This window comes from Protopterus annectens, chromosome 3.part0, assembly GCF_019279795.1.
Source record: "Protopterus annectens isolate FY-2018-M chromosome 3.part0, PAN1.0, whole genome shotgun sequence".
Lineage (NCBI taxonomy): Eukaryota > Metazoa > Chordata > Ceratodontiformes > Protopteridae > Protopterus > Protopterus annectens.
The window spans coordinates 1,334,205,717-1,334,221,619 of NC_056731.1; the positions used below are offsets into that span (position 1 = coordinate 1,334,205,717).

The 15,903-nt window shown below is 40.3% G+C and overlaps 1 protein-coding gene across 1 annotated transcript in view; it reads right to left on the reverse strand.

Annotated features, from left to right (window-relative positions):
• LOC122797063 (meprin A subunit beta-like) overlaps positions 1-14,692 on the reverse strand; it is a 577,824-nt gene extending 563,132 nt beyond the window's left edge. Inside the window, exons 1-2 of the mRNA XM_044065839.1 lie at positions 14,671-14,692; positions 14,456-14,573 (exon numbers count right to left, since the gene is read on the reverse strand). Coding sequence (XP_043921774.1) covers positions 14,456-14,573; positions 14,671-14,692 — 140 coding nt within the window. The remainder of the gene's footprint in view (positions 1-14,455; positions 14,574-14,670) is intronic.
• Positions 14,693-15,903: the final 1,211 nt, after the last annotated feature.

The following is a 15,903-nucleotide window of genomic DNA, read 5'->3' on the forward strand; positions in this document are numbered from 1 at the left end:
TTGACTTTGACTTTGAAAAGCTCACCCAGACTCAGCCACAGCTTGCTGTCATGGAAAGGTTAATCTGGTTTTGCTTTCTTGTATTCTGTATTGCTTCGTTGCCTTCTTCTATTTTATATATCAGGGTTTATTTTTTTACATGTGTTTTACTTGTCTGCTTTTAATTGCATATCTAAACTAGGAAAACTAGGAAAGAGACTACAGCTGTGTCTGTTGTGAGTCACACAGAAATTAAGTTTTCCTCCATCCACCCACCCTGACACTGTTGTAGTTTTAACTCAACTGTCTTTCTAGTAGCCTATCCTTATGTTAGTTTGACCACACATGTCCTTCCATCTCTTCTTTCATTGGCTATTGTGAGTAAGCACCAAATTATCATTTTGTGAAATCACTCTGCTTAAGCTATTTAAATTTATTAGCTATCCCACTGTATTCCATGCAGCCAGAATAAAAAGTGTCCACCCCCTTCCAGCCTATCTTGCTCATTTAAAATTAGTGGCTTAGATAGCTAAAGTTACTCCCTCTTTCATATCTAACTGCTTAGTGCACACTGCAGCTCTTAGGATATTAACCCATTTTTCCATCTTACCTTTAAAATCTGCAACATCTACTCCAGAACCACCTATTATTGGAGAGTTCACATTATACCTCTCAGTAGTCATCTCGGGATTAGTGCTTCTATTTTGCTCCTGGTGACAGAAGAGCATAGGGACATTATTTCATGGAGGCTGCTAATCAGCAGAAACTAATAACTGCTTCATAGGTGCCAGCTTGGAAGATGTACTTATATTTTTCTCCTGGTTAGAGAAGGAGCCAAGTGCATTAATTCCTGACTGTCTCTGATTGGGCAGTGTATCTGTGTTTGATCTTCCTGATTGACCTGGTTGCTATTCAAGGCATTTACCAGGAAAAGGCTACAACAAGCCTACAGACCCTTGCAAAATCCGGGACACCACTGTGAATCAAAAAAGAGCCTGTAGCCTGCATCTCATCTTGGGATTGGTGCTACTGTTTTGCTTCTGGTGTGAGAAGAAGCAAAGGAGTGTTGTATCCAAGCAGCCTGAAGCTGTGATGAGAACAGCACTAGTAGCAGCCAGGCTGTAGCGAGTCAGGCGAGTCTCCTCTTTTCATCATTCTTGACAAAGTTAATTCTTTCTTTTCAGTATGTATTGCTTGATTTGCTTCTGTCTAAATCAGCTTCATAATCTCTGCCTAAATACTTCATCCATAAATCATCAGGGTCTACTTATTGGACTGGAATAATATTGATTCTTCAATGCTAGTAAGGAAATTATTCACAGCGTATATTCAGGAACAACAATTGCTTCAGATTGTAAAAAACATACCAGGGGATGGAACATACTAGACATTGTTTGTGTTCCCAAAGAAATTACTGTAACTTCATGTCAAGTTTTATCACCACTGATATGCAGTGATCATGGGGTTATAAAAGTTAATTTGTTGCTAGATAATTCTGCCAAACTGCATAGAAGGTTAATTACAGATTATATGGAAGTAAAACAGTAACTATGTAAAACTAACTGGAGTGAGGTGTTCAGTGGAAAAACTGCAGATGGAATGTGGAAAGTTTTGAAAGAGAAATTGTTTGACTGCAAAAAATTAAAAAAATGTTTAACGTCGGGATCTAGGCGAATAACATCATGCGGATATATTTCCATAAGAACAAGATATCTGATTAAGGTAAGGGACAAAACAAAAAATATAACAAATGGAAGAAAGGTCGAACTACAACTTTGAAAACTGAAATAAACCAGCTGGACAAACAGATTAAGCACAGTGTGAGACAAGATCAAGAGAAATTTGAAGAAAAATGAAGATATTGAGCATAAAAGGAAACCTTTTTATAGATACATAAGATGTGAAAGGAGTAAAGACACACAAATTGATAAACTTTGTGCAGATTCTAAAATTTATTCTCAGACACAACAGATTATAGATATAATTACAAAATCTTAATCAAAACAGTTAGCTCCACAAAAGGGATGGTAAGTTGTTAGGTAACTCCATATACAGGAATCAGATTATATTGAAAAAGAACTGTGCAAACTGGATCCAAACAAAGCACAGGGAGGAGACAGAATTAGTAACAATGACCTGAGAACACTTCAGCAAGGACTTACAGTACCATTATATTTATTATTCACTAGGTCATATAAATATGGGGAGATTCCTCAAGATTAGAGACATGCGCTTATTAAACCTGTTTTTTAAGGGAAAGGGGAGTAGGACAAACCCAGAGTCATACAGACCCTTAAGTTTACTTTCATGTTGTGGACAAATAATGGAGTAGGTAATATTGGATAATAATGGATAGGTTGGGACTTGAAACCATATATCAACATGCATATGTTGAAAACAATTCTATCACCACCTGTAACATGATGTTCTATAACAATATAATAACAGCTATAAATGAAAAATTGTGCTGTGATGTAATTTATATCGATTTAACTTCAGCATTTGCCAGGGTCATACACATAACACTGATCAATAAATTAGTACAACTAGGTATTGATGTACTCTTGATAAGATGTATAGCTGCATAGCTTACAAATAGGGCATGGCAAGTATCATACAGCAACTGGACAGGTGAAATCCTTGGTTACAGTGAGGGTGTCCCACAGGGCTCTGTCTTAGGCCCTTTATTGTTTAGATTGTATCTTTCAGACCTAACGTTTTCATCTGAGGTGTTCTACAGTCTATATGCAAATGACCTGAAATTGGGTAAACTGATTACGTGTGTTACAGATAAGGCATGTCTGCAAAATAACTTGACTAAATTGACCATTTGGGCACAGGAGAATAATATGCTGATAAATACATCAAAAACTAGGCCTATGAGATTTGGTAGTCATAAACTGAAAGGTGAATATTTAATACAGCACCCAGTGATTGAAATTGTAGACTCATTTAAGAACCTGGGTATATGAGTAGATTCAGCTATTTTGGGGTTTTCTAATCATATCAACCAATTGTTTAATGATAGTTATAGAACTATAGGTTGTATAAAAAGATTTATAAAGTCTAGGAAATCAAAAATAATGAAGTCATTGTTTGTTAGTTACATTTGACCCAAACCTGAGTATGGAATAACAATATGGAAACCATATAGGAAAACAAGTACTAGTAAACTGGAAAGAGTACAACGGAAATATACCAAGAGTATCTATGGATGCGAAAATTTAAGTTATTATGAAAGACTAAAATATCTGAACTTGTACAGTGTCTCTTACAGATATCTAAGAGGAGATCTTATTCAGGTATATAGGGCATTTAGTGACAACTACCTCTGGGAATGTTTGGGGTTAACAAAAAGTACTAGAGAATCATCATATAGGAATGAGAAGTGTACTAATTGGTTCTCTGACAGAGTAGCTGATGCATGGAACAGACTACCAAATTACATTAAAGCAGGTACGAGTTTAGATATTTTTTAAGAACAGCCTGGATACTTATTATAGCAACAAGTGTTTTGGTATATTGGCAAACTAGAAGTGCATTAATGCCCATGCTTGAAATATTTGTATATATGTATGTATGTATGTATTAGTTTTCCCTCAAGTGTTTGTCAGTACCCTGAATAAACACATACACCTTGAGATGATATTTTTCCTGTAAAAGCACCCTTGAAAGTTCACCAATATCTAGTTGCACACAGGCAACTAGTTTGCAGTAACAAGCACTACCCCTGATTTTCAAACCAGATATTCATGAAAGTAATTTATATTCTCACTCCAGCCATCTAATCAATAAAAAAGGGTCTGTTGCTATGGATACAAACGTTCCTATTATCCCTGTTACCAACCTGGTGGATGTGGGCATCCTGAGGCAATGTATAAATTGTCTCATGTTTATTGACAACCAGTTAACTCTCAAACAAACTGATATGGTATGTGAGAGATGTATTTACACAATGTCACTGGAGGCAAAACTCGCAAATAAAAGCACTCCTAATGTCATTCAGGTTGTCAGTAGTGCACACACTGCACCCATCACACACAGTTCAAAGCAGACACATAGACCCAAATATGTTGAAGCACTTAAATGTAGCCTTCCTAAACCTCAAAGACCTCCTAGATGCAGTACACTTAACAAATACCCTCAGCATACCCAAATGCACTTTTTTAAAACAACACCCACATCAACACTTACAGCCACATCTCATGGAGCCTCTACTTTTAAACCCATAAAGCAAGTCATCACACAATCCAACATTCTGGGCATTGGAGACTCCATTGTGAGACACACTGATGTCCCTCTCACCAGGCTGAGTAAGAAGAAAGTTATGGTCAATTGCTTCTTATGCACCAGGAACCACCACATTAAGCACACACTAAGGTTATTGGACCACAAGTACCAGTATGACTCAGTCATAGTCCATGTGGGTATAAATGACCTGAGACATGCTTCCCTAGAGCTCTCAGAATATGTGTCCTGGCTGGTTTGAGCCTAGAATTGGGCAGCACTTCACCTTTTCCAAGAATGATGCCACAATACAAACAGAAGATGACTGAGTTTAATAACTGGCTTAGTTTCTGGTATCATTTTAAGGGTGTGCAATATTTGTCAGCATGGAAGGAGATGGTCAGCAGACCACACTGCCTTGCCAGGGATGGTTTGCACCTCTCCCCTCTAGGCTTCCTTTCCCATAGTTCCTTTTTTAGGCAATGCCAAACTGAAAATACTTCCAACTTAGTAAATCAAAACCAAGAAAATCTAAAAGTGTTACTGCTCAGTGTTAGGAATTTAAACAAAAAACTCCACTCACTACAAGCTCATTTCATCTTAAACAATGTTGATATCTGTGGTCAATGAGACATGGTTTACAGCCAGTGAGAGCACATCAGCAGTTCAAGCTTATAATGCCTTCCATACATTTAGACCAGCTACTACACAGACAGGGACTAAGGGTGATGGTGTCTCGATTTACATCAAAAATAAATATGCATCAAGAATGATCAAACAGGGCAATGCACTTGAGCTTCTCCATGTTCAAATCAACATAAACAAAATTCCATACCACTTCCTTGCAAGCAATATGACACTTCTATGACCCAGGAAACCCATAACATGTATTTAAACTTATTAGAAATACTAACCATACAACCCAATGCCATATTCATGGGCAATTTTAATTACCCCACTATTAACTGGGAATCATATATAACACCAAATGTACAGGCAAAGAGATTCCTGGATTTTGTAAACAAAAACTCCCTAAACAAGATTGTCAGCACACCAACCAGGAGTGCAAACATACTGCATTTGGTCCTCACTAATAAGGGAGAGTGTTGCACAGCCTCTATTGTAATGTCTTCTTTGGTAAGGTCGGACCACAAAATGGTCTCCTTTGAAGTAAAAATCCTTGAATCCTAGCTAACCCTGGAATATTCAGGATCTAAGGCTAACTTCCTGCTACTAAGTGATAACCTGGCAAAATTTCAATCCTCCATAAAGCCAGATAAAATTGCTGTCTACATTGAACTGTTCACAGAAGACCTATATAAACATGTTAATAGTTGCACGGAGGCAGCTGTACTCACCATGAAGATGTACGGAACTAAGTCCCCACCAAAAAACCCACCATGACAGAATCACATCAATAGGCTGTATAATGTAATGGAGAAAATCATGGCAAAAATTTGAAGGTACAGCACTCAGCAGGAGAAAAGCAGTCTCATCAAACTAAACAAACAGCTCAGAGGACAAATAAATTCTACCAAAGACAAATTTGAGGTAAATTTGGCCTTCCAGGCCAAGGACAGCCATAAGGCATTCTTTAGCTATGTCCATAACCTCGAAGGCAATACACAATTCTGTGCAAAGCTCATTGTTAATGGAGCCATCTATACTGAGCTAGAAGATATAGTAAACCTACTGGTCAACAAATTCATCTCCAACTTTGACCCTCTCTCCTCCTCAAACTTTCCTCAGGAAATGCCATCAAGTATAACTTCCCATGCTGTTGCTAGGGAACATGTCCTTAATGCTTTCTCTAAGGCCAAAAACACTGCCTCAATGGGCCCAGACAATATCCCAGGATTCCTTCAAAATGACATGAAACATGAATTGTCAGGTCCTCTGGAATTGGTATTTAAAAGCAGCCTACAAACAGGCTTCATGCCTCACACATGGAAGACAGCAACAGTCATCCCTCTGCACAAAGGTGGGACATCTACATACTCTGGAAACAGACACATATGTCAAACTAGTCTCATATGCAAAGCTATGAAAAGAATTATAATGGAAATTCTCAATAATGACATAGGAGACCTCCAGACTCTGAGCCTATCCCAATTTGATTTCATCAAGGACAGGTCATGCCTCCTCAACCTGGTGGACTTCTTTGAGAAGGTCACCAAAGCAATGGATAAGGGCAAAATGATTTAAACTGCTTATCTTGACCTGGCCAATGCATTTGACACAATACGCCACTCCGGCATTGTTGACAAACTCAGTAAGTTAGGTATAAATTATTATGTCACCCATTGGATAGCTGCTGGGTCAAAGACAGGACCCAGGAAGTTCGAATTGGGGAATCCACCTATACAAAGAAGCCAGTCATAAGTGGTGTCCTTCAGATATTGGTCCTGGGACTGCTCCTTTTTGGCCTTTACTTCTCTGAAGTAAAGGTCAATGTCAATGGCCTCTGGCTGAATAAATTTGCAGATGATTGCAAATTAGAAGCAGTCATAGAATCCCCCACTGATACAAATGTTCTCCAGGAAGGGATGACATAGGCAAATAACTGGTGTTAGAGCCATGGACTAAAACTAAATGCCAAGAAATAGATAATAGTATCCTTTTGGAAGTCATCCACCCCTGGTAACTATCATATTGACAACACACCCCTAAGAGGTAATCCGGTAATCAAGAACTTGGGGACACACACAGACAGCGATTTAGCCTTGACCATCATGGAGTTACAGTAGTGAGGAAATCATTCTTTGTTGTGCAACTTATAAACAAAGGTATGGTATGTAGGTCCAAGGAAGTCATTGTTCCATTCAATTCAGCATTCATCAGACCTATCATTGAGTACAATGCCTCCTTTGATATGGACACACACACACACACACACACACACACACACACACACACACACACACACACACACACACACACACACCTGGGAAATGCTGTAACAGATTCACCAGCTATGTCCTCTCTCTTTAGATTACAGGGTAGCTGTCACCTGCCAAATACTCTAAGGCTCTTACAAGGGGTAGTGAATTATATTGTGTCAAATTAATACTGATATGAATTGTGGAGAGTGACTGAAGCCGTAAGGCTTTTCAGAGTGGCCACAGTGACATTGAAATAAGCACAGCTACTCTCAAGATATTAAAAGTATTCACTAAAGACCAGACACAATGAAAATGTATAAAATATTTAATAATGGATAATAGAAATAGAAAGCAGGAAAATATTTAATATTTAGTTACAGTAAACTTCAGAGTTTTTAGACACAGGAAAGATAAATAACATAGTTGGATAGACTCTCATATGCAGAAAAAGAAATAATGCTAAGCTAATCTCACAGTACTGTTCTTAACTAAACTAAAGAGAAATTGTCCCTAGTTAACTCACTTAATATCACAAGGCAAGATATATAGCTGAGATGCTCATTTCCACAAGGCAAGATGAGATATTCTACACAGTGAACTGTACAACTAACAACTACTGAACAACTGAACAACTACTAGCAACTGATCTGTGATAACTGACATAGATCTTTTATATATATCTTTACATATCAGATTCCAAAGAAAAACAAAAATAAACTGCTGCTGACACAGTTCCATCCTTCAGCTAGTTATAGAATTACATCACATCTAATCACCTGACTCTGGCATACTTCACATTCAGAACTCTGTTGCAGCATTTTTTTAACATAAGCAACTTCTACAATTACATTTTTAATACAAGCATCTGTACAAATTAATGTGACAGTCAAATGACATAAGATTATTTATCAAACTTCAGCCAGTCATGCTGGCATATGCCACACATGCACTGTTTTACTTCTCCTGGTACAACTGGCAACACCTCACAACATCACAGCGGGAACTAAAGGGCAATATCAATGTACACATGGATGGGGTATTCAAGCTAAGTGCATCTGAAGCCTGAGATGCCATTTGCAGTAAAGGAGCACTCCATCCTCTCAGCATGGTATAGATTGTGCATGTAACTGTCCCAGGAATGGGCACCAATGTATATACATCTCCTATGGGTGCACTGGATCCATCCACCAGATCTCAGTAGTGCTGCATCATTTGCTGGGGTTACAGTGAGCGTATACACACACACACACACACACACACACACACACACACACACACACACACACACACACACACACACACACAGTTACACACACACACACACACACACAATTGCACACACACACAATTGCACACACAAACAAACACACACACACACAGTTACACACACACACACACACACACACACACACACACACACACACACACACACACACACACACACACACACACACATGCACCGGCATCTGCACTGTCCACCATCACACACTTTCTCAATGATGGAGACCCCACCACTTCCTTGGCGAGTGCCCCCATTCTCCCAGTTCTATCAGCAAAGCCATGTCTGACACACATACACACCCAAACTGCTCAACTGCATCTACCCATTCCCTCCACATACTGTCTGTTAACACATCACTGTGGCGCCCCCTGACCTGTGTATTTAATGATAACTGTAACCTACTCTCTGTACTCTGTTATTTGGCAGCCTATGACTGATGCATAATGTAGTGAGTCTATGCATGGTATGTCATAGCTTGGGTGTAGGTTTGCATGCATCATTTTTATTTTTATGTACGATGCTTTATTCTGTTCTGGGCCATAGTTATGAGCAGATGTTGCTTCTTAGTGTCACAGCATACTGTACCCACCTCCTTTTAGCATAATTACCCCCAGCAGACAGACCCTTCACAGGCTCCTCATTAGACACCTTCTCCACTGCTAATTCTGTTACTTCCTCCTTCTTCTACTGAATGCCTCTGCCCTGATGTAACTGCTTTTGTATTAAGATTTTGTGTAACATTGCATGGATTACAAATACTTTACTGCATGTTACAGGATCATACTTCAGTGCCCCACAAGATACTTCCACATAGCAGAAGCAAACCTTAGGCAGACCAAACACAGGTTCAACAATGTGATGGTTCTGTGACAGGGCAGTGCTGTAGTCATTTTTTGCCTATCTCCCTCATGGGCAGGGGTAGTTGCTGCTGATTTGTAATGTCCGCCGATCTAAACAAGGACAATTGGGAAAACCCAGGATTAACATGGCTAGGCTTATAATGGCTCTATTACCACTATCCTCGCACACCCATGTCTCACAGCCACTAAGGCCTAAACATAAACCTAACATATCAGTCATAGGAGACTCCATTGTGAGACACACAAATGTGCCCCCTTACCAGGTTGGATAAGGAGAAAGTCACGGTTAGTTGTTTGTCAGGTGCCAGAATCCACCATATCACCCATGCACTCAAGTCTCTCAACAAGAGGTACTGTTATGACTCTGTCATAGTCCATGTTGGCATGAATGACTTGAGACGTACCTCCCTGGACTATGTGAAGAGAGACATGATTGAGGTAGCTGAATATGTGCCCCAGGCAGGTATGTTCCTAGCTTTAAGCAGCATTCTACTCTCACCCAGAATGATGCTGCAATACAAATAGAAATGATTGACTTTAACAATTGACTTAGTTTCTGCACTTAGTTTCTGGTGTCATTCCAAGGGGATCCGGTACCTGACAGCCTGGGAAAACATGACTGACAAACCACAGTATTATACCAGAGATGGCCTGCATCTGTCTCCCTTGGGTGTGGGCTTTAGGCTTCTAGCGCAGGCTCTTGCTTCCCCCATAGTGCCTTTTTTAGGCAATGCCATGAGGTCAAAACTACCAACATGAAAATTTTATCAAAATGCAAATTAAAGGTCATGCTGCTGAACGCTACAAGTCTAAACATGAAACTACACTCATTGCAAGCATTCTTCACCCTAGAAGATGCTGACATGGTTCAAAGCTCCGGAGAGCACCCCAGCCATACCAGGTTACTCATCCTATCATAAATTCAGACCCCAAACTGTGAGCAGCAAAGCAAAAGGAGGTGCAGGTGGACATACACACCTCCAGGCTTGTCAAACAGTATGATGCACAGGAGACACTCCAGGTGCAGTTAGCCATTGACAAGACTCCTATTCAAACCATAGATAGCTACAGGCTTCCAACTTTGACCAAAGATGCCCACTCCACCTATCTGGGCCTCTTCAAATCTATCAAGATTCAACCCTTTACTCTGATCCTGGGTGACTTTAACTATCCAACCATAGATTGGAAGAACTACTCATGCCAAAACACAAATGCCTAGAGATTCCTTGATTTCATAAATGCAAATGCCTTATACCAGTTGGTGACCCCCCCCCCCCCCAGAGGTGAAAATATCTTGGACTTGGTATTAACCAACATGAGTAACCAATGTAGCATCCCAACAGTGTCATCCTCCCTGGTAAGATCCGACCACAAAGCAGTCACTTTTGAAGTCACCATCTCCCCTGACCCCCCACCCCCAGCTAAGGTCAAACAAAAAAACTTCTCCAAAGCTGATTACAACCTCCTCAGGGAAGGTATAAACAGCTTCACAGCCCCCTCCCTGTCTACAGGAACTGGCAAATATGTCCAAACCTACACCAAAGTACTATACGAGCATTTATATAGCTGCATGAAAATCAGGAATATCTGACAGGATAAAATCCTCCTCCTCAAGGAAGAGTAAACCTGCCTGGTGACCATCTTCTATAAATAAACTCCATAATAAAATGAAAAAATTGCTATCCAGAGCCAAGAAGGAGCAGGTACCTAATTGGAAGCAATCTGTCTTCAGCCTGAACAAGCAAATAAGAGCATTAGTGAAATCCTTCAAAGCAAACTTTGAGTCCAAACTGGCCACATCTACTAAAGACAATCATAAGGCCTTCTTCACATATGTCCGCAGGTACAAAGGAAGCACTCAGATTTGCTCAAGGACACCACATACACAAATGTCATAGATATAGCCAACATGCTGGCAGACAGGTTCAGTGAAAACTTCACCCCTCTGTCCCCCTCCATTAGTAAATCAGGACATCCCCAGCACCTGCCCCCCCTTATCTCTAGCAAACAAGTCATCACTGCTCTCTCAAAGGCAAAAAAATACAGCCTCCATGGGACCCGATAATATCCCAGGCTGCATCCTACATGAACTCAGGCAGGAACTTGCAGCACCATTAGGCACCCTATTGAAGCAAAGCTTGAGTACCAGCTTCATTCCAGCCTAGTAGAGGACCACCACTGTCATTCCTTTGCATAAAGGTGGAGCGTCCACTGATCCAGGAAATTGTAGACCCAGCAGCCTAACTAGCCTACTCTGCAAGGCCATGGAACAGATTATTATGGACCACATTAACAAGGACATTGGCGACCTCCAAACACTCAATCTCACACAGTTTGGTTTTATCAAGGGGAGGTCATGCCTGTTAAAATTTGGTTGACTTCTTTGAGATTGTCACCAAAGCCATGGATGAGGGGAAGATGGTGCACACCACTTACCTTGACCTGGCCAAAGCCTTTGATACTATTCCCCACTAGGGTAATATTCTCCACTCGGGTTTAATAGATAAACTCACTCAACTAGGCACCAATCTGTATGTTACCAGATGGGTGGCAAACTGGCTCACTGATAGAACCCACCTAGTCAAAATAGGGGAAGTCACCTCAAGCAGTAGATCTGTAATGAGTGGTGTACCCCAGGGATCAGTCTTGGGGCCTCTGTTGTTTGGGATATATGTTTCGAAAGTGCAGGCCAAAACCAGTGGGTTATGGCTGACCAAGTTTGGAGATGACTGCAAGCTGGGTGCTGTCATCAATTCCCCTAGTGATGTGGACATCCTCCAAGAGGGTCTCACCCAAACAAATGTCTGGTGCCAGAAACATGGCCTCAAACTGAATGCCAAAAAATGCATCATCATTCCCTTGGGGGAGAGTGACATCCCCACAAACTGTCACATTAATAACAAGGTCCAAAGCACACAATCAGTTGTGAGAGACTTGGGCACCCAGGTTGATAGCAAACTGACCTTTGACCACCACATTGCACCCATTGTATGGAAAGCTTTCTGCGTGGTCCACCTCATTGTAAGGGTATCTCATCCAGAGACAAGGAGGTCATAACATCCCTGTATTCTTCCCTTATCAGACCTGTTATTGAGTACAATGCCCCTTTCGGCATGTACCTCACAAAGCACCAGGAGAATTCAGGGCCTCAAACATCTACCATACACATATAGGCTAAAGGCCCTATGCCTCTACTCAGTCTTGTACAGACTCGTCAGAGGTGACCTCTGTCTTGCATACAAAGCAATTTCAGACCCTGCCTTGATGGAACTGCTACATATCCACAAGTCAAGCACCCCACGAGTAAGCCACACGCATGACCTCAACCTGGTCTGTGACTTCAATAGGACTTGTTGACAGGACAGATTTATGTCCCAGAGACTCCCCCTTCTGTGGAATAGACTCAATCTCCACATCAAGCAGAGTACCTCATTAACCCTTTTAAAGCACAACCTGTATAATTGGATGGGGAACAGAAAATACACCCCTGAGATTCCACCTGTGTTCCTGCTGGACAGGGACATTGAGTTCTGACTTGTCAGAACATGGGCTAAATTCTTGGTTAGGCTTGTGATGGCCTCAGGGCCAATACTCTAGTAACTTCCTATGATCCTGTGATCCTATGAACCTCCTATGAACCTATGAACCTATTAGCTATGGAGTGGGGGCATATCTAGCATCACCAATAAGATATCCCTGGAGAAAATCACCCTGCACAAACTGCTGGTATAAATCACTTGTATCTAATATGAGGGAATCATCCAATATGAGGGAATCATGAGCACTGCCTGGGTGGCCTGAAGACACTTTATATGTTATACCATATGCATTGCAGACCACCCGGTTGTGATAGAGTGGAACAACTTGCAGTCACCAATAAGATATCCCTGGAGAAAATCACCCTGCACAAACTGCTGGTATAAATCACTTGTATCTAATATGAGGGAATCATCCAATATGAGGGAATCATGAGCACTGCCTGGGTGGCCTGAAGACACTTTATATGTTATACCATATGCATTGCAGACCACCTGGTTGTGATAGAGTGGAACAACTTGCAGTTTTTATGCATTTGTTCCTGATCACTAGGTTGGGCCTTTATTGTAATGTAGGTACAATCTATGCTTGCCTCCTCAATAACTCAGGGTAATATGCTATGCCAGAAAATGCTTGTATGGTATTGTTTCCCTCTCCTCTGTGGTATGCAGAAATTACACATGCTCCTCCAGTGTTGTAGCATGGCATCAAGGAATTGACAAAGTATCCAAGAGCCAGATGCCTGGGATGCACCCACAATGAACTTCTGTAGCTCTCTGAAAGGTACGTGTATCTTGTATTCGTAAGGTCACACATACCTTGATGCCCACAGGAAGAGACACTCTTGGCATCTCCAAAGCTGCATATGATCGTGACTCATCTTGACTAGCTCCTGAATGATGACTGCGGCCACACTCTAGCAGTGTACTATTTCTGTGCCATGATGCTTAGGGTGATAATGCAATCCTCATTGAATATCCACAGAGATAATAGCCTCTTGCACATACATTTTAGCTATTGTGGTGGTTACCCATACATGTATTCAGGGTCTGTCTTCCATAACTCCAGGTTTTAGCTGTACTGAACAACTCTGGAGTTAGCATTCCTAAACACAAAATCTATACATTTCTGAATCACTGTGCCATGTTGTTTGTCTGCTTTTGTGTTTGCAATTGCCTTCATTTTAGTACTGTTTCTTATTTCCATTGACTGTCAGTTTCATATTATGCAAGCCACGAAATATTTCAGGTTTCTGCAGTCACCCCCAGTGTGTCTCTGAATCACATTCACCAAGTGCATGGATGATCTTTGTGTAAGATTAGCTATCACAACATGAAAACAGTTTCTGAATCCCAGGGATTATCTGTTGAATGGTAATTTAAATTTTGTATGGGCTTCCCTTATGAAGAAAATGTGTTATTAGTTATCAAAATGCATCTATAAGTTAAAAGCATTTAAACAAGTCTTATTTTTGCAATGTATTTTAAATTAACCCAATACTTTTTAAATAGCGATAACTGCCTTTAGCGTTTATCACATTTATGTAACTTCACTGTTTTATAACAGCTTATTATTCATGTAAGTAGTCCTTTCTGTCCTCTTATTTCCAATCTGAATGAAGTACTAGAAATCATAATGTGCAGTCAAACTTTAAAGGGAATACGTGTTAAGAACAAACAAATTCTTACCCATTTTCTTTAATTACTGATATGTAATTCTTTTCTCCTTCCCAAGGTTTGAAGTCAATGCAGGTCTTAAGACGGTACTGTTCAAATGCACTCATAATAACTGCTTTTGCATTTATAGCTGAAAAAGGAAAAATAAATAGATGTATTATGGGTGGCAAATCATAAAACAAGTATCCGTTGCAAAACTGATCATGTAATGCCCACATCAAGAATACAGAAAGAGGACAAGTGATCCATGATTCTTTATTTCTTGATAAAAGTAGGTAGAAGCTGACAGCAAAGGGAAGGAGGCTGGCTGAATATGACATAAAGTTAAAGTCACAAACAAAGGAGAGAGGCATACCTCTCAACCTCTTAACTCAAGAAATCTGGACAAAGCCATAAATGATAGGGGGACAAAGGCCCAAAATCAGGGACATGTTCAAATTACTCTCACAGAACAGAATATTTCATTTTGCATTAACATGCATTTTCCGAAGGGTATGATAACTGAAACTCAAATGTCTGTGATTATTTAATGACTTCCACATTCAATGAGTTGACAGAAAACCGCAAATTGTGTGAGGAACAGGCCAAAATATGAGGTGAAAATCTGGACATTCTGAGAAAATATGGACAGTTAAGTGGTATGGTGAGACAAAATGGAGTGTTTGAGGCAATAAGCATAGTTTGGATGCAGGGGAGCACAATATTGCTAGTGGTAAGGTTAGTATAAAAATTACCATTACGTGACAGGTGGCCAGCAGTAGAACAGACAAATATACCACTCCCTATTCAAATGTCTGAACTCGAAATGCTGCATGTCGACATGCCAAAAAAATAATACAGAAAATACAGGAGTAGAGGGAATCTTGAACATCGCTCTTCTCCTTTGAACATTTTTGCAGGTAAGTAAGCCTCCCTGTATCCCGTGAAGCAAGGTCCTCACACTCCCTGAACTTATGTATACTAACTCTGAGATCAGCATACCTCAGAGAAAAGGGAATATTCTGAGAAATGGCCATCTTTGACAATATATGTAAGTCCATTTTTTGGCCATTCAGTCTCAGCATTTTGGGACCCACTAGTGGGTTCTGACATTTCAAATTGTTACCCAAATAATTATATCTTACTTTAAAACCTAATAGTGGTTTATGTGCATATGTCCAGATGAGGCAAGGACAAAAGGTTGAGATGTCCTGTGCCCACAGAATTGAAAGTCTCATATGGAGAAATAATCTGCGCTATGGTCAAGAGGTCTGCCCAGCCTTGTTATGTTTACTGAAGCAGTTTATATAGTATCATACACATTAAGCATTACTTCTTAGTAAGAAAAACACTGCCTTGATCATATAGAGTTTATATTGCTCTGTAAAATGTTACTTCATACATATATCAAAATTGGGCACTGACTTCATTTTAACTGATCCTTAGGAAATTATCTGAGATTCGGAGAGCAATCATGTATG